This window comes from Pseudopodoces humilis, chromosome 22 (assembly GCF_049639895.1).
Source record: "Pseudopodoces humilis isolate 2021_Gansu_Grassland_sample_001 chromosome 22, ASM4963989v1, whole genome shotgun sequence".
Lineage (NCBI taxonomy): Eukaryota > Metazoa > Chordata > Aves > Passeriformes > Paridae > Pseudopodoces > Pseudopodoces humilis.
The window spans coordinates 1,708,475-1,730,268 of record NC_142221.1 but is presented as its reverse complement, the minus strand read 5'-3'; the positions used below and the strand labels follow the sequence as shown (position 1 = coordinate 1,730,268).

At 44.9% G+C, this 21,794-nt stretch overlaps 2 protein-coding genes across 2 annotated transcripts; one reads left to right on the top strand and one right to left on the bottom strand.

Annotated features, from left to right (window-relative positions):
* Positions 1-5,505: 5,505 nt before the first annotated feature.
* NDUFA8 (NADH:ubiquinone oxidoreductase subunit A8) lies at positions 5,506-8,030 on the bottom strand. Its single transcript, XM_005529182.3, has 4 exons — positions 7,923-8,030; positions 7,675-7,838; positions 6,211-6,376; positions 5,506-5,752 (listed from the first exon to the last, which is right to left on the bottom strand). Exons 1-4 carry the CDS (start codon positions 7,971-7,973, stop codon positions 5,615-5,617), a joined length of 519 nt encoding a protein of 172 aa, XP_005529239.1. The 5' UTR covers positions 7,974-8,030; the 3' UTR covers positions 5,506-5,614.
* A 59-nt stretch (positions 8,031-8,089) lies between these two features.
* Positions 8,090-21,746, top strand: MORN5 (MORN repeat containing 5). The gene is made up of 5 exons (XM_088065823.1): positions 8,090-8,154; positions 8,440-8,587; positions 8,852-8,963; positions 9,840-9,971; positions 21,148-21,746. Exons 1-5 carry the CDS (start codon positions 8,108-8,110, stop codon positions 21,240-21,242), a joined length of 534 nt encoding a protein of 177 aa, XP_087921949.1. The 5' UTR covers positions 8,090-8,107; the 3' UTR covers positions 21,243-21,746.
* Positions 21,747-21,794: the final 48 nt, after the last annotated feature.

Below are 21,794 nucleotides of genomic sequence, written 5' to 3'. Positions count from 1 at the left end.
AGAAACAAAGGCTCTGAGCAAGCGGTGATGGAGAGCAGAGAGGGGTGTGCAAGGGCTGGATGCTACACGTGTTCTGGGGACTGTCTCTCCTGTACCCTCCTCCCTTGCTCCCTGCACACAGCCATTCCCAGCACCGGCAAAGGACGGCTCCAAGCAGAAGGCAGGGTGCCACCATTGTGATCTCTGAAAGGCAGGGGTTCAGAATTGGGAAATACCCCTCCAAGAGTGCTGAGAGAGACATTTCTCCTCTTCCAGCCTGCAGTGAGGTCTCCAGCTGCCTCTCTGATCACAGAGCTGGGTGCCCACAGAGGGCAAAGGCTCTGAGGCAGGTGGCAGCCACTTCTCTGCCCACCCACACCCTGTGGCTCCTGTTGCTCTGGGGAAGGAGAGCAGCACAGGGCCTGGGCTGTGCCTGCCCTGCCCAGGCAGAGCTTCCCCCAAGACTCCTCTAAGGCACTTCACAAGGACAAAGACAGTAAACAAGCAGAGAGCTGTGCTGGGTGGAACCACCCCATCGCAGAGGAGCCAGGGCAGAGAGGGAAGTGACAGTGCCCCAAGGCCACACAATGAGATAGTGACAGGCAGGAAAGGGAAGCTGGGTTGCCTGTTCCCTGTGCAGGGTTATACCCTGCTGCTCCTGTTCTGCTCTTCTCTGTCCCTTCTGCAACACTGGTCTAAGAGATAGAAAACAAACACATGAAAGCCTGTAAAAATAAAGAGCCCAGTAACTGGTAGTAAAGACTCCAGCAGCTGTAGGGAGCCAAAAGCTTCTTGGAGGGGGTTGGATGGAAGTCGAGTTTCCCTCCCTGCTTGTATTGTATTTCTTTCCTCTGCCAAAATGTGCTTCTTGAGCCTTGGGCAGAGCTCTCAGCGGCTGACCCTCACCTTCCTCTGTTTAGCCTGGAGCACAGGCTGGCCACAAGTGCCCGAGGCCGCGCCAGGGGACGGGCAGAGCCGCCCGCTGTGCGCACACGGCCGGGTCAGCTCCGCTGCCAGCGGCTTCCTGAGAGCCACAGCCCAGGCGGCCACACCTGAGCGCCCCGGCCCTGGGGAGCCGCGCAAGGAGCCGGGCGGCAGAGCCTGGAGAGAGCCCGGGCTGGCCACGGGAGGGGCGGCGAGGAGAGAGGGTTTCACTGATCCCACATTTAGGGGCTCCATCCAGCCCTTTTCTCCCAAAGCTGGGTCAGGTTCCTGTCTCGGCACAGCTGCACACAGGAGGCAGTGAGAACAAAGCAGAGGTCAGACAGTGCTCTAACCAAAGGGGTAATTCTGGCTCCATTAAAATCCTCGCTCCTGTTTGCATGGAAGCAGAACGCTGTGCTACTACTTATAAAGAGCTGAACCACCCTCAGGCTGACTCATAGCCCTTAACAGAGCTGCCATGCTGATTTTACAAATATTAGAGCAATGCCTCAGATTCAGGGTTTTTTGTGGTTTAACCTATCAACTTGGGAGCAGACCCATAGCTCTTTTATAGAGCTCCCCTTCCCTGTATTTTATTTCCTTTCTTGGTGCCAGAATTGGAGCCAAAGCCGAGCTTAACAAAGCAACAGGCATGGCCATTCTTCCCAGCCCTCATTTACCCTGGTGAGAAGGGAGAAATTAATTTATACCCTATCAAAAGTGCAAAAGCTGTTTGCCATTTTGTGCTGCAGAACACAGTGTGAACCAAACGCTCCCTTGAACCACCTGCACTTGCCAAGCCCAGCCAAAAGCACAGTAACTTGCAGATTGGAATCCTTTTGTTCAGGCACCAGCAACAGACAAATGTGATCTAAGATATTTTCAGGCAGCAGCAATGGGGAGATACTTGGGATGCAGGCAAGGTAAAAAGAGCTTTTACCCCATTAATCAATCTCTTCTTTGAGCCCCTATTCCTGAATATATGAGGTTTAGCAAAACTCTTAATGTCACAGCAGCTTCTGCTTGTGTCCCAGCCCAGGCACAGCCTGGGGCACAGGGGAATGGGGCTCTCCTCCCTCACTGCCTGCCCTTGCCAAGCACAGAGGAACCTGCACCGTGCCTGTGTGGGGCTTGCCAAGGCTGTGGCAGCACGTGGGAGTGCAGAAATTTGTTGAAGCAGAAACCAAGCCCAGGAAAAACTCCTGCACCAGCAAGAGCTGCTGCTGACCTGCCTTGGGGGTCTGGGAGCCAGCCCTCCTCCAGCATCTGCTTCTGCTTGCAGTGCTGATTTAATGCTTTAAAGCCAAACTCACACCACGGACTATTTGCTTCTAGTTTGCTGTGCTGTGTTTTCTCAGACCTCCTCCCTTTGCCAAAGCACTATTTGCACTCAGCCACGCAGAAGGAGCCTTAGATTCAAGTCCCCAGGTAGAAGGGCTCACATAAAAAAAACAGAAAATTATTAACAGGAGTTATTAACATTACTAAGACCATTTTGTGAGGCCATGTCTGCTCCTAACAAAGAGAAATAACGTGCTTTCATCCCTGCCTGTCCCGCTCATTTCACACCAGCCCCACAGGTGCAGAACCATCCTGCTCTCTGTAGCACCAGGGTCATCTCCTTTCTGGATTCAGAAGAGGAATCACAATGTACACTGTGACTTCCCAGCCACCTCCATCTACTTTGACTCTACCTTAACTTCCTTAAATCACATCAAATGTGACTGAGGCAATCATTCTCAACCATTTTTCTTCCCCTTCTCCTTTCATACTCAAGAGGTTTTACATGTCAGAAGAATCAAGTTGAGACAATGTGAATTTCATAACAAAGACAAAGAAAATCTAATCAAGTTTCTATATTTAAGTGGCCTTCAGATTTTCACGATGGCAAAATTTTCAGAGATGCCCAAAATCAGCTTAACGCAGCCACAAGAGGGAGTCTGAAATCTGTTACTGCCCAGGTGGATTCTGGCTTCTAAACTCTTCCAGTGCATGAGCACAGAGAGCTTCAAAAGGGTTGTACTGTCCTGAATTGAACAGAACCATTTGAAACCAGGGCATCTCTAACTGCCAGGTGATTTGGAGAGAGTCATTCTCCTCAGAAATACACTGTTGTGCTAGTGCCACGTAAGGCTGCTGCACCAGAAATTCACAGTCCCACCTCACTGAGACTTGAAATTACGCTCAGATTTTACTCTTCCCACCCACAGTCTGAAAGAATGGAGCAGGTTCTGCCGAATCTGATAGTGGAACACTGGCCTAACATTTTCTTAATTTAACATTTGATTAGAAACTCTGGCAAAGCTGAGAGCCCACAGCACAACAAATAACACTTCTCACAGGGCCAGGGAAATACCTGTGTCTGTTCTCCATCTGCCAAAAAATTGTCAAGACACATTCCTCAAAAATATTTTTATGGTCTTTACTGAATCTCAATATCCACTTGTTCGAGTTTCCATTACAGTTCCAAAGGGGCATCTAGGTTTGAGTAAAGCCACAGGATTTTGAGCAGAAATAGCTGCATTCAGGCACTGTCCAAAGCACCATGAAAAGCTGCTGGCAACACTTTTCCAGAGATTTAGCCAAGAGATAAAGACTAGAAACAATTATCACAAAGAAGTTAATGAAGGAAATGCTCAGAGTACAACTCCATTCTACTTGACTTCATCACTCCATTGTCCTCCTCTGCTGATCTCTTTTGTACTTTCACCTGCTCACTCCTGCTTGAAACTGAAGAGGAAATCTAGGCCAGCAGACAGTTAATTCTGAATTTAAAACATGATCAGTGTATCATTACTGGATCCCACAGCTCTGACCCAAGAGGCTGTAGATTCAGCTGTCAAGAAACAGATGAACAATCTAAAACCTTTGAGGCTTCAGCATAAATCACTTTTTTTTTTTTTTTTTTTTTGCTTACAGTACTAGCCAACTTAAGGGTGGGGTTCCTATGAGGCTGTAGAAAAAAACTTGCCCCCCTACTTATGAATGTCTTTCTTTTCAGAAGCAAACTAACAGGAGAAAATACTCTTTAATTGTGATTAGGAGCTGACTACTGGAATGCCCATGCCTGTCTATTCCAAAGCAGATGCTCAGCAGTGCAATGGTTCATCCAATATGCTGACAATTGTAAGTTATTAACAGAACATGGTTAAGATCTAGAAACTCCTGATCAACTGCTGGAGTGGGTCAGCAAAGATCTGATGCGATACATGTTAACATCCCAGAACAATTTATCTTCCACTCGGCCAAACCTCACTTCACTCACTCAGCTGAATATAATTAGACCCCAAGCTTGTCCTAATTTCAGTCTCTGCAGAGAAGGGTTGTCTTCCTTCAGCAAGATGTGACTGCTCTGAGATGGTGACAGTGACTGGCAAGGAGAAACTGCAAAGGTGCAGCACCAGCTCACTATTCAGGCAATGAGCTGCTAAGACAGCCTGGTATGTACATTAAAATGCAAAGATAGCACCTACTTTGAGTTTCAGTCAATGCACCCCAGCAGAAAGTAGCAAGAACCCAGAAGCCACACAGTGCACAAGCTATTTTTAGATAAATGCTATACAATTTTCCCCTCTAGCTTCATGGATCAGAAACATATCCTGCAGCTATAGAACCCTTACAGTTTAGTCCCACCTCAAACAAAGAAACAGCGTATCTTCAGATCCTACTACGAGCAGGCCACTCAAGGAGCAGAGCACAGCTCCACTCTTTGCCATGGTTCAGGTGAGACAATCTCACCCAGAGCAAGTTAAACTGCATGTTGCTTCAGAAAAACAAGTTCACTGGCTTTTTACTGACTTTTAAAAAAAGGTTTTTGCTATTAGGTGGAGGTGAATGAAAGACTAGATCTATCTCCTATGAAAAACATGACTTCCAAATAGTGTAGAAAAGACAAATTTTAAAAAGCTCACTAACTCCTCTACCAAAAAAAAAACACCACAGTGCAAAATTGGGAAGGATTTTCCCCAAACCCTTTAAGTCAGGGCCTTGAGACAGAATACAAGCTTCTTTCCTACACTGCTTAATGAGGCACAAGGTCCTTTAGGGGGAAGTTTTTCCTGGAAAGTGTTGAAAATTTAATATAATTTTTCTGATAAAGTAGCTTGTGTTCCCCCAATAGAACAGTCCGAAAACTGGAGGTCCCTGACCAATGTTGTGTGAGCAGCTGAGAAGCACAACAGGGATCTTTATGGCAGAAACAGCATTGCCCCCATACCTAGCAAATGCCAGATTCCACTAACCCCTTGCTCCAAGACAGATTTTAGGTTAAACCTCTACAGGAGTTCCTTGGAAAGAATGCACAATTATCAGTTGCAAGACTAAGGGAAGACATTAATGACTTGTTTGTTCCCAGAGTTTCCTTGATCCATGAGGCAATGTTCTCAGAAAGTAAATCAAGTCTCACACCAGTTTGTGATTGATGGGACAGCAGTCAAAGACTGGAACTACGTTTGCACACATCACAGACAATCCTGGTAATCACCATCTGACGTTACTGGTGCCCAGAGGGTCCCAAGGGCTGTGTGACTGCAGAGAGCTCTGAGCAAAACAGGGAAATGTATTGTTCTCGTTGCTATGAGTTTAAAGAACTCTGCTCAGCCATGCAATGGTTTGGGGCTCTTTAATTATTAGTAATACCCAGCACACACCACGCAATTTACATGTGCAAGTGCCACATCTCTGCACTTGAGTACTGCACAGCCTGCCCACTTCACCAGGACCAGAAAAAGAGCCTGCTGCCAAAGGGAGAGGGCTTCAGCTCCCCTTCAGTGGGTGGGTTTGGCTCTGGTCTGGGTCTAGAGTGATACGCATTCTCAGGCAGAGGACGGTCTGTCTTCACCTTCGTAACCTGGAAAGAAATGCAAAGAAGTGACACAACTTCTCACAGCACTTAATAGCCAGGTTGAGTCAGAACTTCAAGGAAGAACTGCCAAGAAGAACCAAACAATAGTAAGGACACATTGTTCAGCTGATGAGAGCCCCTCAATACTTCTAAGAGAAGGGATGGGTGTTTCATCACAACTAGAGTAGCTCCATGTGAGCATGAGCTTCATTCCTAAAGGAGAAGCCTCTACACCAGGAAAAGCAAAAAGCAAGAATTTAGTTGTCTAAGAAAAGCACAAATCTTCTGGAAAAGCAACCCTGAAAAATGCTGCCGGCCTTGACTTCTGTTATCCCACAAACTTCCAGCACTGGGTTCACAAATCACCATCAGGCCAAGAGATGCTGGAGACCTGCTCTGGACAAAACATGCATAGAGGACGAAGAGCAGGATCCACTTGTCTGCCCAAAACGATAAGAAGTTACCTTGGAGAGGTCTCCCAGGTCGGGCCTCACCCAGCCCAGCTTGTCCAGCACGCAGGAGTCGAAGGCCGCCTGCTGCTTGCGGCAGCGGCGCAGCTCCTGCTGGTTGGTGTAGTCGATGCACGTCCAGTACGCGGTGAAGGGCTCGGCGCAGTGCGTCCGGATGCTCCTGGGGACACCACAGGCACAAACCCCTCAGCAAGCACCACTCAGAGCTCTTCTCATTCCGACCTCAGCTCGGGATAAAGTGGGTTTTGCAGCTTTAAGTTCTCAGGAACATCTAAACCTTAAGTCAAGTCAGTATTTGATACAAATACCTGTGAAATTTCCATGGCTGCAGCTACAATTAATGACAGTAATGACTTAATTGATATGTGGAGAAAATTTTTGCTGGGTAGATGCTCACAGCTCCTCCACAGGACATCTTTGTTTTGCCAAATAATTTAGTTACATTATATGGTGCTCTAACACTTCCAAATAATTTTGTGTCTAAAGCTCAAAAAGCCATGCTTAGAACAGAGGTTTTAGTTGCTACACTGGAAGCGGACATGCCTTGAGATAATTAAATTAGGTCCTTTACAAACAGTTCTGGCACATGCCTTGGATCTACATTTTTGGTCAGGAGAGGCAGGTGGTGCACCTGCTCAAGCTTTCTCAGTAGTTCACCTGTGAGACAGGGAGGACAGACAATGCAATGCTCAGGCTGGTTTCCTGGAGTTCATCACACAGCTGCAAGGTGCAGCAGCCTCACATCACTGCCCTGAGTTCCCAACAAAAACCGCAGGCCGTTTGCTCTGGAGCAAAGGCAAAAGAGCTTCAAGTGACAGGATAAATTCATGTATAAATAAGCAAGACAAAACACATGGGCTCTATCCCCAGGAGCTGAAGTTTAAGAAGCAAGTATAAAAGTTTTGAAGGCGGTGATGGCAGCAGCATTTTTAATTGGAACTACAGAATAGTTTGGGCTAGCAGGAACCTTTAATTTCATCTCATTCCACACCCTGCCATGGACAGGGGACAACTTCCACTATCCCAGATTGCTCCAAGCCACATTCAACCTGGCCTTGGACACTTCTAGGGATGGGGCAGGCATAGCTTCTCTGGGCAACCTGTGCCAGGGCCTCACCACCCTCACATTTCTTCCTAATACCTAATCTAAACCTGCCCTCTGTCAGTGTGAAGCCATGCCGCCTTGTTCTGTCACATCATACCCTTGTCAGAAGTCCCTCTCCAGCTCTCTTGTAGCCCCTGCTGCTACCGAAAGTATCAGCACTAAGATCACCCCAGAGCCTTCTCTTCCCGAGGCTGAAGAGCCGCAGCTCTCGCAGCCTGTCTCCACAGCAGAGGTGCTCCGCTGGAACGAGTGACCGCCAGCGCTCGAATGACACAGCCGGGCACGGGCCCGCAGCACCGTCACCTCCAGGCCCGTGGGGCTGCGGCGGCACCTCCCGGCCGGGGGCCGCTCACCTGAAGAAGTCGAGGGCGCACTGGTTCACCTGCCGGCCCTCCCTCAGGCACTTGCGCGGGTCCTTCTCCTCCCAGCGGCACAGCATGAACTCCTTGTTGGGCCGGTCGCACTGCGAGCCGTAGTGGTGCGCCGCGGCCTTCAGCACGGAGGAGCTCACCGCCACCTGCGGCGGGGCACAGCGGCCGTGAGGGCGGGCGGGGAAGGAAGAGCAGGGCGGGGAAGGTCCCGCCGGCCCTCACGCACTCACCTCCTGCACATCGAGCTCCTCGAGCGGGGGCACCCGCAGCACCCCGGGCATGGCGGCTCTCCTTGAGCGCCCTCAGCGCCCGCCCCGCCCCGCGCACGCGCCGCGCGGGGGGCGGGGCCAGGCCGGGGGGCGGGGGCGGGGCTGGGCCGTTGCCGCGGTGACCGGGACGCGCCGTCGGAGCCGCCATGGAGCTGGCGGGGGACCGGTACCTGGGGGGCATCATGCGCGGCAGGTGGGGCCGGGGGACAACGGGGGCACCGGGAAGGAGCACGGGGGGTGCTGGGGACGGCTGGAAGCGGAGGGTCCGGGAAAGGGCAGAGAGGAGCACGGGGACACAGAGGGCGCAGCGGGGTTCGCAGGGGACACGTGGGACCGGGAGGCCCGACGGGGCAGCCAAGGGGGTGCACGGAGGGCAGGGGAGTCGCGGGCTTTGCGGGTGAGCCGTGGGGGCAAGGTGGGCTGGTGGGGCACCGGGGGACGCGGGGCTGCCACCATCCACCCCCTCCATCTCTTTCAGGATGGAAGGGTTCGGCCGCTACACGCTGCCGTCGGGCGCCGAGTACCGGGGCTCGCTGTGGGACGGGATGTTCCACGGGAAGGGCGAGCTGCAGCGCCCCAGGGGCGGCGGACAGCGGGCGCTCTGGATCCGCGGGGTGCCCACGCAGGTACAGCCGGCTCTTCACCCCGAGGGGGCTCCGCTGGCAGAGGCCCCGCCGCCAGGGAGGTTTGGAGGTGAAATACGTGGATTTCCGAGCCAAGCCGGTGTTTGAGCCCTCGGGGTGGGGGGAGGCTGCTGGCGGCCGGGCACCACGGGCAGGATTCCCGACGAAAGCCGAGCGGAGCCGCGCTGGCCCTGCCGGTGCAACCTGGCCTTGGTGTTCCGTCCATCCATCATGTTTATTAACTCTGCACTCAAACGTGTTTTGCAGGGGAAATACACTTTTGCAGATGGTCTCGAATATGACGAGGAAAAATGGCGTTACTGCGATGGCTACGACAGAAGATTTTATACAGAAATCTGTTCTGGTTTTAAACCACCAGGTACTAAATTGCGTTTGCGATCCTGAGAGTCTGGAAGGAATTAAACTAACAACTTTGCTTAAGAAAGATTAATTCATCTACATGAGTAACATGGAGCAGAAATGCTCTGGCTAATTTCATACAACCCTACAATGCTGCCAGAAGAATGTGGACACCACCTTCCACCAGCAGAGCCTGGGATGCAGCTCTGCATCCACAGCGAATCTCTCAGAGCGATGACCTGCAGGACAGGGCTTTATTATCCACAGCTTTTGACATCCTGATTAACCCTTTTGTACCTTTCACCATCACTGCATCAGCAGGGTGCTTTTGATACACAGAAGTTGAGCAAAAGCAATTAGTTTGCATCCAGGATGCTGAACGAAGTTTCAAACATCTGCCTCACGTAGCTTTTTAGTAGATACCGAAACAGACCTTTGTGTTCAGTCTGTGTTTTTGATAAAGGATTTTGTAACGTTGCTATTTATCGTAGGCAAAAGATGGGTTTATAAGGAAAAAAAGTGAGTAAAGTCTGTAACATAATACACACAATACAGAGAATATTTTAGTGATGACATGGAGTTCTGTGAAGCCAGCGAATCTCTCCTGGCCCCATTTTGGATTTTAGGGTTGGACTTGTAATGTTAACTTGATGGGCTGAATCACAGGACTGTGAAAGAGGAAACCAAAGTGATCACTTTTTATCACACAGTCTTGCGTGTGCATTTTTCCATTTTCATTTTCCTTATGTGCAAAATTGATGAAATGTTTTACAGAATTTACTGTGAGGTAACTGGGTTGTTTTTATAGCAAAGGCCATGGAGATGTATGTAAGTTATCTTGATCAAAGGCATAAATTAAAAAAAAAAAAAATCAAACCTTGTTTTTCCCCTTCAGGCATTCCTCAACTTACAAATCTGGATCCTCCCAAAATAATCCCAGAAGGTTGTTATGACACTGGGGATGGATTCTATAACCCCAAAACCAGAGTAGTTGTTGACTACAAATGCAAGTTTCTGAGAAATACAGGTATGATTTAACTTCTTCTGCAAGGTAAACTAAGAAGAGTTTATTTCTCTTATCTTCTAGGTTGCCTGATTAAAGCCAAAATATAAACAACTCCATGACTTGGTTCTATTATCACTGAGCTAAAATACCTTTAACTTATTTATTTTATCAATGATTTATGTATCCCCAGAGCTGTACAAATCATATTTTGCAAAATTACAATGAAGTATTCCCAAGCACATATGGATAAATATATTTTATTACCTTTTGGTATGTTAATCTCAGAAAAATCTTCAGTCTCTTCTGTCATGATCTCAAGCAAGGGAGTGGTTGTGAGGGGCACATCACTGATCCTGAAAGCTGGAAAGCTCCGTGTTGAGAACCAGCAAAGTGCTTAAGCATGTGCTTATCTCTACATGTTGGAATAGTACAGTTTCTTAAAATGAGTCTGGGTCTTACCTTCCTGAACAGGAAATCTTCACCTTGGAGAGCTGTGTTTGGAGTAGAGCCTGGCTCTACATGGCTAAACCCTCAAATTAATAAGCCTTGGGGAAAATTAGTTCTCACCAAGCCAAAAGAGAAACTTTTCAAATTAAAAGCCATAGAAGATTCCCAAACAGTTGACACTGGGATAACTAAAAAAATGTAATCTGACCTGAAAAAAAACCTACTTTGTGTTCTGGCTGCTTAAAGTTGTGTTTATCACCTTTTCAGTGCAGAGGGTTTTAAAATGAAACTGATTTCTGAAAGAAACCACCTACCCTGCTTTTTGGATTTCTTCTTCCCCCTCAAATGTCCAAATTGCAAAACCTCTTTTTTTTCTAGGAAACAGAACATTTCATTTTCAGTGTGCTACAGTTTAACAATTTTGTTGCTTGGAAACTCCGTTTTTCAGCAAATTTACTATTTGTTGTAAAAAAATTCTGCTCTGCTCTACTTTCAAGAGCTTTTGTGAGTGTGCACTGTGATATTGGAGGAGGGAAGTGGGGGGGGGGTTAAATGAATTGGAGATACCATCTGCTATAAAATATACCCTGTGATACATGGCCTGTTTTATAAACGTTGAATAAAAACTGATCTAGATTATTACAAGTGGCATTGATCCAAAATACTGGAATGCAGTGGGCCTACTGATGAGGAAGATAAGCAACATGCTTTCCAAAAACACAGGAACCTACACAGATTAGTACAGGAGGGAACGCCTTGGAATTCAATTTATTGTTTTTTAATCTGTTCTTTGAACTCATTGTCCTTTATGACATTTATCTCAAACCCTACAAATTATATCAATCAATATTGGCCCAACAGCCCGGCACAGCGTGCGGCCTGACAGAGCTGTGGAGATGGGCTTTGTGTGGCTCTTCCAGCCAGGGCCTGGACACAAAGTTAAAGTTGTTGATGTGAGTGTGAAGAAGGAATGTGTCATGTAGGCCAGACCCTTCCTCTCAAGAACATGAACACAATTGAAAAACCCGGCACTTGTTCAACATCAGAGGAACTCTTGCCGCCCCAGGAGAGATGATTCAGGGCACAAGGCCACTGAAGTAAAGAGAAAAAAAAAAAATTAAAAAAAAAAAACCCAGCTGTAAGCAGAAGAAACTGAGGAAGAGGCTGAGATGACAGGGAACAGATCCAGAATTACTCCATTATAGGTTGGGCAGGAAAGAGCAGGAAAACCTCCAGGCTTCCAGCCAAGTCTTGAAAGCATCAAAAGCAGATGGTAGGAAGCATTCAGGAAGTTCTTACAACAGCTTGACAGGTTTACCAAAATGACACTATCTTCCTCAGCCCTGGCAGCAGGCTTCAGAATACTCCAGTCCTCACCTTTCACCTCAGCCCTATTATGAAGCAATTCCTAATTCTTTCTCGGCTGTTTGTGGAAGAGAGCGAGGAATCCCTGAGCCGTGGCACGGCCTTGGCTCCAGCCTGGCAGCACCCAGGTACAATTCCACAGCAGGGGAGAGCAGCTGCCATTTGAAACTCCTGAGTTTGCTTCCAGCACTTCTCTGTGGAGATGAGAGGAGGTCAAGCACCGCAGAGACTGCTGAGGAGTCTGGCAAGCCCTGAGCTTCGCTAGCTCGGAGGTCTGATACTCATTTACTCAGAGAGCTCTCGCTGCTAGAGCAGTGCAAAGGCCCATCGTGCAAACATAATCAGGCCCAGGGAATGAAATGACAGCAACAGCTTTGTTACATGTTTTTATCTAGCAAAGTTTTCCAAATTCTCATTACAGCCTTGCAGTTATTGCTCCGTCCCTAAACCTCTGTTTCCTTGGGGATGCTCAAATTTCTCTTGATTCTCCATGTGTTCTTCAAGCTTTTCTTTTTTTCCAGTGTTGTGAAGTACGCAAAATTGAGCACATAAATAAGAATGGGAAGGCTCATTTGTAAGAAGATATGTTGTTTATTTTTAATAAATACCGGGACGAGGCTCCTGTTTCACCAGGAGTATTCCTCTTTTCTTTTTTTTCCCAGAAATAGGACTCCTGGCACCTTTGTAACAGAGTTTGGTCAATAGAAAGATCGGAAGATTTCCCAGTTTTTCAGCGAAAAGTAAAAATTACAAGATGTTATTTTTAATGCAAAGCAGGGAGGTACAAGAAGAGCTGTGACAGTCAGGTTTTAGGTCCTCTATCAGAAAAGCCCATAACTTTCAAAGAGAAAGTACCATCAAAACCAGGAAATTTTTATACTGAGATGGAAAAGATGTCAGGAGATTGCCTGGGTCACCTGTCTTGATGAAAAGCAAAGATATTTCTGATGAAAATTGCCTTGTTACTCCTGTGGTTTTCACAAGGATGAGTTAAATAATATAAAACATGCTTTTCCTTGTTCTGATATGAGAATTCAGGTTTAATTAGTAGGTGCATAGGGGAGCTTCATGTAGTGCAGTCAATATTACCTGAAATATATTTATACCTCTTCCTATAAATCAAAAGCAGAAAGACACAAAATCTGCCTTTTCACTGAGAGCTCAGTCAGGGAAGTGAATTAAGAGCAGGATTAGGCCCAGAAGACCAGGACAAGCATGTTATTAAGAGGGGGTTTGGTGTTGCTGCAGTCCCAAGCCAGCCTGCAATCAGCATTTCTACAAGCCTGAAAGTCTTGTGAAAAGCAGCAGGAAAAATCCTGCTGCTTCAGGAATCATTATGAGCTGAAAAGGTCAAGATTCAAGAACATTATTTTTGTATAGTTTAGAGAAGTCTGGGGTTAGAACGTCTGAGGTTCCTTGGTCATGAGGCTGGCCCGACTCCCCAGGCGAGGGGGCAAAGCCATTTTAATTCTGAGCCTTAATAATCACAAACTTACATTTTCCTCACGTTGTTACCTTGGCATGGAGGCTCTCGTTCTTGGTCTGAAAGAACTAAGAGGCACAGATATTTTGGACAGTCGGCAACGATGTGTTCAACCATTTCAGGTTTTTCCAAGTACACAAATCCATGAGAAAAATCTCCTACATTTGGACTTTTTTTTTCCCCTCACAACTCAGACCTGACTTGCACCAAGTGCTTTTTTGGGAAATGTAGACTTTGACTTGTCTGAAAAATGCAGTTGAGAAACAGCCATAACCACTCAATAATCGCTCAGGGTAATATTTCTATACCTACCCCCATGTACCCCAAATACATGCAGATGTTTGCGTGCTCTTTCTCAGAAACTACTGGAGAACTGGGTGTGGGATGAGGACCTGGCAATTTTTCAGGCCTGGAGTATTTCTGGAAAAAAGACAGCAAATTTAACTTCGAGTTGACTGTGGTGCAGGAAAAAAGATTGACTGCATTGAGGGATCTTGCACAGAGCTTTATTCCCTGTTCTTCTTTGAAATTGCCCATTCTGATGATGGAGGGAGTGGATGAACAGCCTGATTCCAGGCTAGTCCCCTAGTCATTGCCTAAGAATGTACGAGTTGTTTTGGCAGATGCCCCAAGCAAGGAGAGGAAAGCCCCAGCAATACACATACAGAGGGAATATAGTATTTTTGTTCGAATGAATTTAGCTTCCCATAGATTTAAATGTCTACTTATAAGGCAGGACCATTCAATCTTTTGTACATTTGTTTCTTTTTTATTTGACTTAAGATACTGAATTTAGATGAGGTTTAGTTCCTACATATTGAAACTCTTAAAAGCTCTTCAAATAATTGTTCTTTGGATACTTGTTAGGCTAAAGAAATCAGTTTTGATCGGCAGTAAAAGTTCATGCTATTTTAAGTGCAATGCTATAGCTATTTTCTGTTGTATATTTAATCATTTTGAATTATATGTCATGTAAAAGATTTTAGCTCTGGGGCATTTGCCAGATGGCTGATTCTGCATTTCACACAACAAAAGAAATAATGTTTGTGTAAAGCTCTTAAAAATAGTTGGTAATCAGTATATTCTACAACGAATAGGATCCAGACCTGTTTGGAAAAAAACCCCAGCTTTTGCAGAAATTAGTTTAGAAGATTTGGTCTCTACCTCTGGGCTCTGAACAAAACAAATTGTGTCTATTGTTTGCTGATTTTGTAACATTTAACAAGTTAACTGGATTGTAAATTTTACTCATTTTTATGTTAAATGCCGTTTATTGCAATCCATTGATCTTTTTCTCTTTACTTTGGCTGACAAACTTATTTCTGAAAGCAGAGTTGTAAAGCAGAGAGCCAATACTGCTCTCCATTTACACAAGTAATGAATGCGAGTAGCCCTTGCTTTTCTTGCAACAGCTGGAGTACTTGTCTTTTTTACTGCTAATTCCTCTTCCTGGCCTCTTTGATTCATAGTCCTCCAAAATACCACTGCAAAAAATATTTTCCTCTCTCTGCCATGGCATTCAGCTTCTTCTCTTTGCCCACAAGGCTCTACAGAGCTACCTACAAATTCACCTTCTGGTCTTGTCTCCTCCATCTCCCACATACTTTTTTCCCTTACTTCTAGTTCCAGGACATAGGTTTTTAGCTACATTGATACAATTCCAGTTTCCTGGTACTTCCTTTCCAGACTCTGTGGTAGTCAAAAGCTTTGAAAAATATTACATCCAGCAGCAGCTCAGAAATTGTATTATAACTCTTTGATCTGGATCTCTAAAGTTTCACTTAACAACCTCTTCCTATTTTTTAGTTAGATAGCTTTTGTCCCCATATCAGAGCACTGGATCTAAGTAGTCCCCAATGCTTAACAGATAAATTAATTGAGGAGCCAAATCTCAGGAGGACGAGAGGCAGAACCCTGGCAAGTATCACAGTGGGACTGCTGAGTGGGCAAGGCAAATGGCTGAGCAGTGAAGATGGCAGAGAGAAATTGAGTCCACTTCATTTAAAATTAAGATCCCAGACTCCTATGAGAATTTGGGAAGGTTTTCTTACCTGTTTGGGTTTTTTTTCCTTACTGTACCCTAAACACTTTTTTAAATGTTGGGCCAATTTGCCTACCCATCATATGCTCTTTTTGTATTTTTTCTATAGAAATGTGTGAAGATCAAGCACATTTTGCATGCCATTGCAAAATTCATACATATGTCTTTCACAGTGTCAAAGTCTGCTCAGGTGACAGACACAGACACTTGGACACTCCTCATCAGAGCAATCAAGAACATTTTTAGATTAAATTTGGCTTCTATGTTTTAATCTGAATCATCCTCAAAGCAAAATAGATTATGAACCAACATAATTTATATTCCAGGCTATAGCCAGCAGTGACATTATTAACATTTGCATCATGATGTAAGTTACTACAGTAATTTCAGTAGCTATAGCTTTTGCAGATATATTGTTCCTTCTGGTTTCCTGGCCTTATCTTTTTGAAAACTGTGGAAGTTTCAGTTCCAAAGAGGGGCATGCCAAGAATAACACCTTTGTTTGGGTGCTAACCATCCCATTGTGAATCCATTAAATAGGTTACACACAAGCCTTATAGGCACTTAGATTCAATATACAGCTCATGTGAAAACAACTTTCACAAGAGATGATGGAAAGTTCATTTGGGGGCCATTTTGGAATGACAGTAATTAAAAGAGAATGGAAGGGTGAGAATTTGTGGGTGGAAGCAAAGGTTAATTGAAAACATATTTTCCATTTTCTTGCCAGCCTTGATGTTGGTGGGGTCAGGTGCAGTAAGGAAAGGGGTGGTAGGGACCCGGAGGGGGCAGTGGAAGTGGAAGGGGTGTGCCAGGCAGAACCCATGGCTGAGATGCTATCACATGTCATTGTGATTGTGCAGTGGAAGAACATGATAAACGGCGCTGCGGGTGCTGGGAGGAGCCAGGGATGTGAAAGAATTCAGTGATATTGTTGTTTACAATGGGCTGCGTGTGCTTGGCCCTGTGCAAACGGAGAGGAAGCTCAGCTGCTGCTGGAGGATGGTCTGCTGGGAACACACCCTTCCAAACCATGGGCATGGAAAGCTCTGGGCAGGGCTGGGCCTCGGCTGTGCCAGGGCTCCGAGTGCTCCCTGCCCTGGTGGTGCCACATCCCAGGGACACCAGCTCCCCTCCTGGGCTCCAACAGAGCTCACAAAGGGATGACACCTCTCACATCAGGTCCCGGATTGCCCCTGGGATCTGATTTTTGGAGTGCACAGGGCCTCCAGCACAGCCACAGCCACTGAGACATCAGGAACACATACAGCTACAGAGACCTAACACAGTCACACAAGCTTTTCAAGGTGAACAATGTCATCTTCACACTTGCTATTCTAATTTCAGCAAACTTCCAGGTGGTTTCCTGGGAAAGCAATAGTTAAGAGAAGCCTCCATGGCAATACTGCCAGTGCTGTCAGTCTCAGCTGTGTGCCATGGCAGGCACCTAAGCATGCAGAGTCCTCAGAAGTCGCTCACAGCTGAGGTTTCCATAAGCAACGCAGAAACACGATAGTTAGAAGCAAATAATTCTAAACTTTGCAATATGCATTTAATATAGCAAGATTAAACGCACCTAAATTACAGTGTGTTTTCATGTCATCCCTTGGAAGCACCCTGAAGCAAGGCCACCCTGAATTTTCAGCTGTTTCTAATCCCAGTTGAGAGATAAATCTGGAGTGTGGTATTTGGGGAAATCTCTTCTGCCACTACTTTTAGCCTGAACATTGAGGCAAGTGGTTTCATTTTGCAGAGAGCAGAAATCACTGATTTAAGTGGGCTGCAGTTTGAGCTCACTGTGGAATACACTTAACAGTGGTTGTGACACCTGCTTGGACTTCGCTGACATTTGGGACTTCCCCTAAAGCCCCCCAAAACAAAGGCAGAAACTTGCCAGGCAATATTTGGCGAGAAGAACCAATTTTGGGCTACATATAGGAACACATTAGAGCCACCAGCTTTAGCTGGGTCTTATTTACCTAAAGAGACTCTGCAGACTGACCTGGCTGTGTGGACATGTCCAACAGGAGGTCAGGAGGATTTGTACCCCTGCTTAATCACCTATTGTGGGCAGATGCCACTTCTGCAGGTGGCTGCCAGGGTTGGCTCCGTGTGCCTCTGCCTGCTTAATGAAAACAGCCTGAATTAATCCCAAAAATAACAGAGAGCTGTCCCAGTGTGGGCTGGCTGAGGATCTCACCCACACTACTCAAGATATATTTAGTGGGTGCTAGAAACTGATCTCATTTTTGATTAAGACACAAGGAAATAATTCAAGAGCTCATCTATTACGATCTTTTGCTGTTTCAGTTTCAAGGTTCCAATAATATGTCACGATAACAATGATAATATTTCACTGACTTTGGAAGAAATAACTGGGTAACATTTTACTAACTGCACAGGGATACACCAGATTGCAGTGAAATGCTCAGACAAAGCTTTTTTTCCTTTACCTTCAAACACCAGCATGGTTAGTCCTCTTTCAGCAAAGTCTGTTCTGTAACTGTTTATTCTACTGAGGAAAATTTTTAAAAATGGATAAACTTTTAAAGATAAATATGCTGACACAAAATTCAGCACACCACACGAAGAACCACATTCTACCTAATTGTGCACAGGGTGATAATTTAGCACTGATTAAAGAGTTTGTATTTTTTTCAAATCTTTTTTAAAAGGAAAATTACTTCTGAAGGTGAAGATGTGCTTAGACAATCATATTAACATATTCAAACAATTGCAATTTGCAAAATAGTAATTACAACTCACTATCTGGTAGCATTAATCAAACCTCAAGGTTTAATTCCATTTTAAATATTGATGAAATGTGATTCTCCAATCTAACCCTGGTGTTGCAGGGTTATGGAGGCAGCCAGTGGCAGAAAAAGAGGAACGTGTAGTTAACAAGCAGCTGCCACAAAGAAGGATCGGCATCTGTGATTTAAATTGTTAGCTGCACAGTCAGGTAGAGTGTAAAAAGGGTAGTCAAGAGGCTGTTAAGTCCATTGCTGCCAATTACTAACAATCAGGGAGGAGCTTTAAGACTTGTTCAGTACAATAAACCCAGTTTGTCTTGTTTCAGGGGTTACTACTGAAGAGGTTGCAGCTGCACTGATTCAAATAGCCCTAAAACTACAGTAATTATCAACCAGTCTTCTTTAGTGTAGCAAAAGTATGTTTTACCATAGCTTAACTCTTTACATTCTAATATTTCCCTGCCTCTTCTCCCATAGCCAGTCCTGGAACCATTCTCATCCCTGGGCTATGGTTCTTCTTCCTATCCTGGATCAATTCTTTCATTTCCCCTTACCTAGGCAAGGACCAGCTGCACATCACTCTGGGCTGGATGGCAGTCCTAGGGATTTACTTCATGTTGAGTCATTACATCTATTTTTCCTTTTCATACACAAAGTTGAAATTTGCATTGCTTGTTCAGTTTTTACATCTGGTTAAACTACTTGCAGGTTAAGCAGGACTTATGAACACGTATTTAATTTGCAAGGGCTCAGATCTCTGCACAAACCAAGACATTTTGGAATCAGTCTGGCAGGGCTAAGATCCTTGGAGTGATTTCTCCTGGGTGCTTTCCTAGGAGACCAGGAAATCCCAGAGAACAGAAGGAGACAGTCTGACAAACCAAGGGTATGTTGGAAACCTGTGAAGCCAAGTTAACATCTGCCTTTCTTTGTGCTTCTACCCTTGATGCTCAGCTGAGTGAGTGCTGCCAAACGCTCAGACAGATTCAGGCTGGTTATTTCTAGCACTCAGGTGAGCCAGGTGGGCCCAGCTACCAGCCAGACACGAGGATGCACAGCATCTCTAAGTTTTCTTATTCCTTCACCATGACAGAGACAAAAGTTTCCTTTTCATGCAATTATTACAAGCTCAGATAAACTCTTTTTTTTTTTTTTTTTTTTTTTTTTTTAGTTAAGGCAATTCCAGCTAAAACCACAGAGCCACAGAGACTGAACAGTATCTGTCACAGGCGAGGCTGGGTGATCACATCTGCAACACCTAGTGCCTAGAACAAAAGCCAGCACATTGATTATGGTTTGGATGTTGTTTTTAAGAAAGCTTAAGGACCACATTTGCATTCCTGTTACAGCCCTCGGTAGAATCTGCCTGTGAGGATTGCAAGGTCTTTAAGCAAGATTCTGTGCTCATGTTTTTAATTTCCCTTTTAGCATATTTTTTTCAGCATCTATTTTCTCCTACTTTACACCCGAATTAGAAATGTGCCATTAACAGGGTATTTTGTTATGGATCTGTGGATCTCTAAGGAATAAAAAGGAGATCAGCAAAACACAGAAAGAGCTGAACTTAGCTATTTTATCCAAATTATGACTATTTTACAGTGATTAAAGCAAGCACCTTGGCACCTTTCCTCCCTCCAGCAGGATGGAGCAGGGTGTGAGCAGCACGACTCCCTTGGCCAGCAATGACAGAAAGGGAGGGCAGCACGAAAAACAAAAAAAGGGTAGAAAAAAGAAAAGGCAAAGCTTGATTCACAAGGGACCACAATCAGTAGGATTAATCCCCAAGCTTGACGACTTGTGCATCAGAATTTGTCACATACCCCTCTGGGAACTTCTCAGCTTAACACTTTACTCCCAGGACTTTCCTATCTTTTGCATTTCAAATGCTCCTCTGTCACTTTAACATAAAGGTACAACTCTGTAATCAAAAGATCTCCATGAAAATTTGATCTCCTGAAAATTTGACTCTTTGAAAGAAGCAACATTCTTCTTTCTCCATTTTTTTGGACCTGCCTAGGCAGGGTGCTCAGCAGGGTGAATAAATGATGGTCACAGCACTGGGGTTACACCCCCTCGGCTCCATCCTCCTCCCAATCATCTGGATTTGTACCCCACAAGGGCTGCCACAAACCCTCAAAATTTAGGTTTTTACACACATCACAAGGAGCTAATATGAATTTGTTAAGACAGTGGTAAACACAAGAAGCATCTCGAATATATTTCATTTATATAAAAATAAATACAGGTATTGTTGAAGTAATATTTTGATTTTTTTTTTTCCCCCAAGGCTTTTTGAAGTTTGTTTTTCCTGGTTTGCTACACAGATCTCTTTTTTTCCTACACAAACACAAAGGAAAAGGCTGCAGAACAGTTCCTGGAGACAAGACAATTTAAATCCCTGAAATTAAGAAGCCACAACTTAACATTCACCAAGCTATTTTTTTGTAAATCATGCAGAAAATTACTATTCAAACTTTGCTGGTCAGTTGTTTTTTTTTCCTACATTGTCTTTGCTTTTATTTTCTTTCCACACTGTCATTATGCTCTCAGAATAAATACGACAGACATGAATACTAACAAGGGACACAGGAGTTGGTCTAAAATATCTCTCAGCCACTGCATCAGCTTATCAATACCTGCCACAACATACATCTCAAAAACAGCATGGAAAGAAAAGCTGCAAGACAAGAACCTGGGATTTTACTGTAAATTTTTCTTTACCTTCACTTTTTATAAACCGACAAGCAGCCCAGCCAGAGTGTTTAAAAAATGCCTATCTTAATTTCTGATAGTTTCAACATTTCTCCTGCACATTTTGCCCAAAAAGGCAAAATTTCAAATCTCTACATGTAAATCTCGTGGTTCAGCCAAGCTAAGCTTATCAAACAGATGAACAATCAGTCCTTGCTACAGACCCAGTTCCTCCTGCCTAGACAAATTCCCACACAACAGCAAAAAACAAACAAACAAACAAAGTGTTCTAAGAGATGCAAATAGCTAAAAAATGGATTTATTTTTCAAAGGAGAAATGACTTGTTTTGGAGCCCAGGGATGCAAAGAGCAGATCTGGCACGGGGATATTTAATGTTCTCTTTCTCTCCCTTTCAGACAATGATGAGCATGAATGGATCCTTCGGACCTGCCGGAAAGCCTGGGATATAACAACTGAGGACGAACCCAAACCATCAAACAGTTTTTCCTAGACAATATTCCAGCAAAGCAGGTAATCTGATTCACAATAAATGCAATTTGTCCTCGTGGATTTGTCTCACCCTTTCCCTCGACAGGAATATAATCTTTCTGTCATCTTTGTCAGCTCAAAGAAAAATGGAAATAATCATTTAATCAGTCATGCTGAGCAAAAGCCACGGCAAAAAAGCTGACTGTACTCACAATAATATTCCTGAGAGGTGTGCAGTGTAGTATGTATAAACATTATTAAGCCTGAAAACAATTTGTTAAAAAGAGTGCCTCAGATTTGGTGTTGAAGTCATTCAAATCCATCTTAATCAACATTATTTTCCCAGATTTTAGTTAGCTGTCCTGGTGAATTCCTTTCCTCTCTTTTTGCTCAGTACTTTGATATTGATTGATCATTGTAATAATGTACACCAGAGGTATTCTTTAATGACTGGTTTGCTAACTAGGAAATTATATCCATTTACTACGAACGTTTGTTGAACTCTCCTGAAGCCAGAGTTTAACAAAATAATAAAAGAGGAAAACTGGGTGGGTTGCTGCTTGATTAGTAAGCC

Excerpts from the sequence above, each read along its gene's own strand:
- MORN5 (XM_088065823.1), top strand. The coding sequence starts at position 8,108 with ATGGAGCTGGCGGGGGACCGGTACCTGGGGGGCATCATGCGCGGCAG. Across the intron at positions 8,155-8,439 it reads GGGGGCATCATGCGCGGCAG|GATGGAAGGGTTCGGCCGCT; the intron begins GTGGGGCCGGGG and ends CATCTCTTTCAG. Across the intron at positions 8,964-9,839 it reads TTCTGGTTTTAAACCACCAG|GCATTCCTCAACTTACAAAT; the intron begins GTACTAAATTGC and ends TTTCCCCTTCAG.
- NDUFA8 (XM_005529182.3), bottom strand. The coding sequence starts at position 7,973 with ATGCCCGGGGTGCTGCGGGTGCCCCCGCTCGAGGAGCTCGATGTGCAG. Across the intron at positions 7,839-7,922 it reads AGGAGCTCGATGTGCAGGAG|GTGGCGGTGAGCTCCTCCGT; the intron begins GTGAGTGCGTGA and ends GCCCCGCCGCAG. Across the intron at positions 6,377-7,674 it reads TGCGCCCTCGACTTCTTCAG|GAGCATCCGGACGCACTGCG; the intron begins GTGAGCGGCCCC and ends TGGTGTCCCCAG.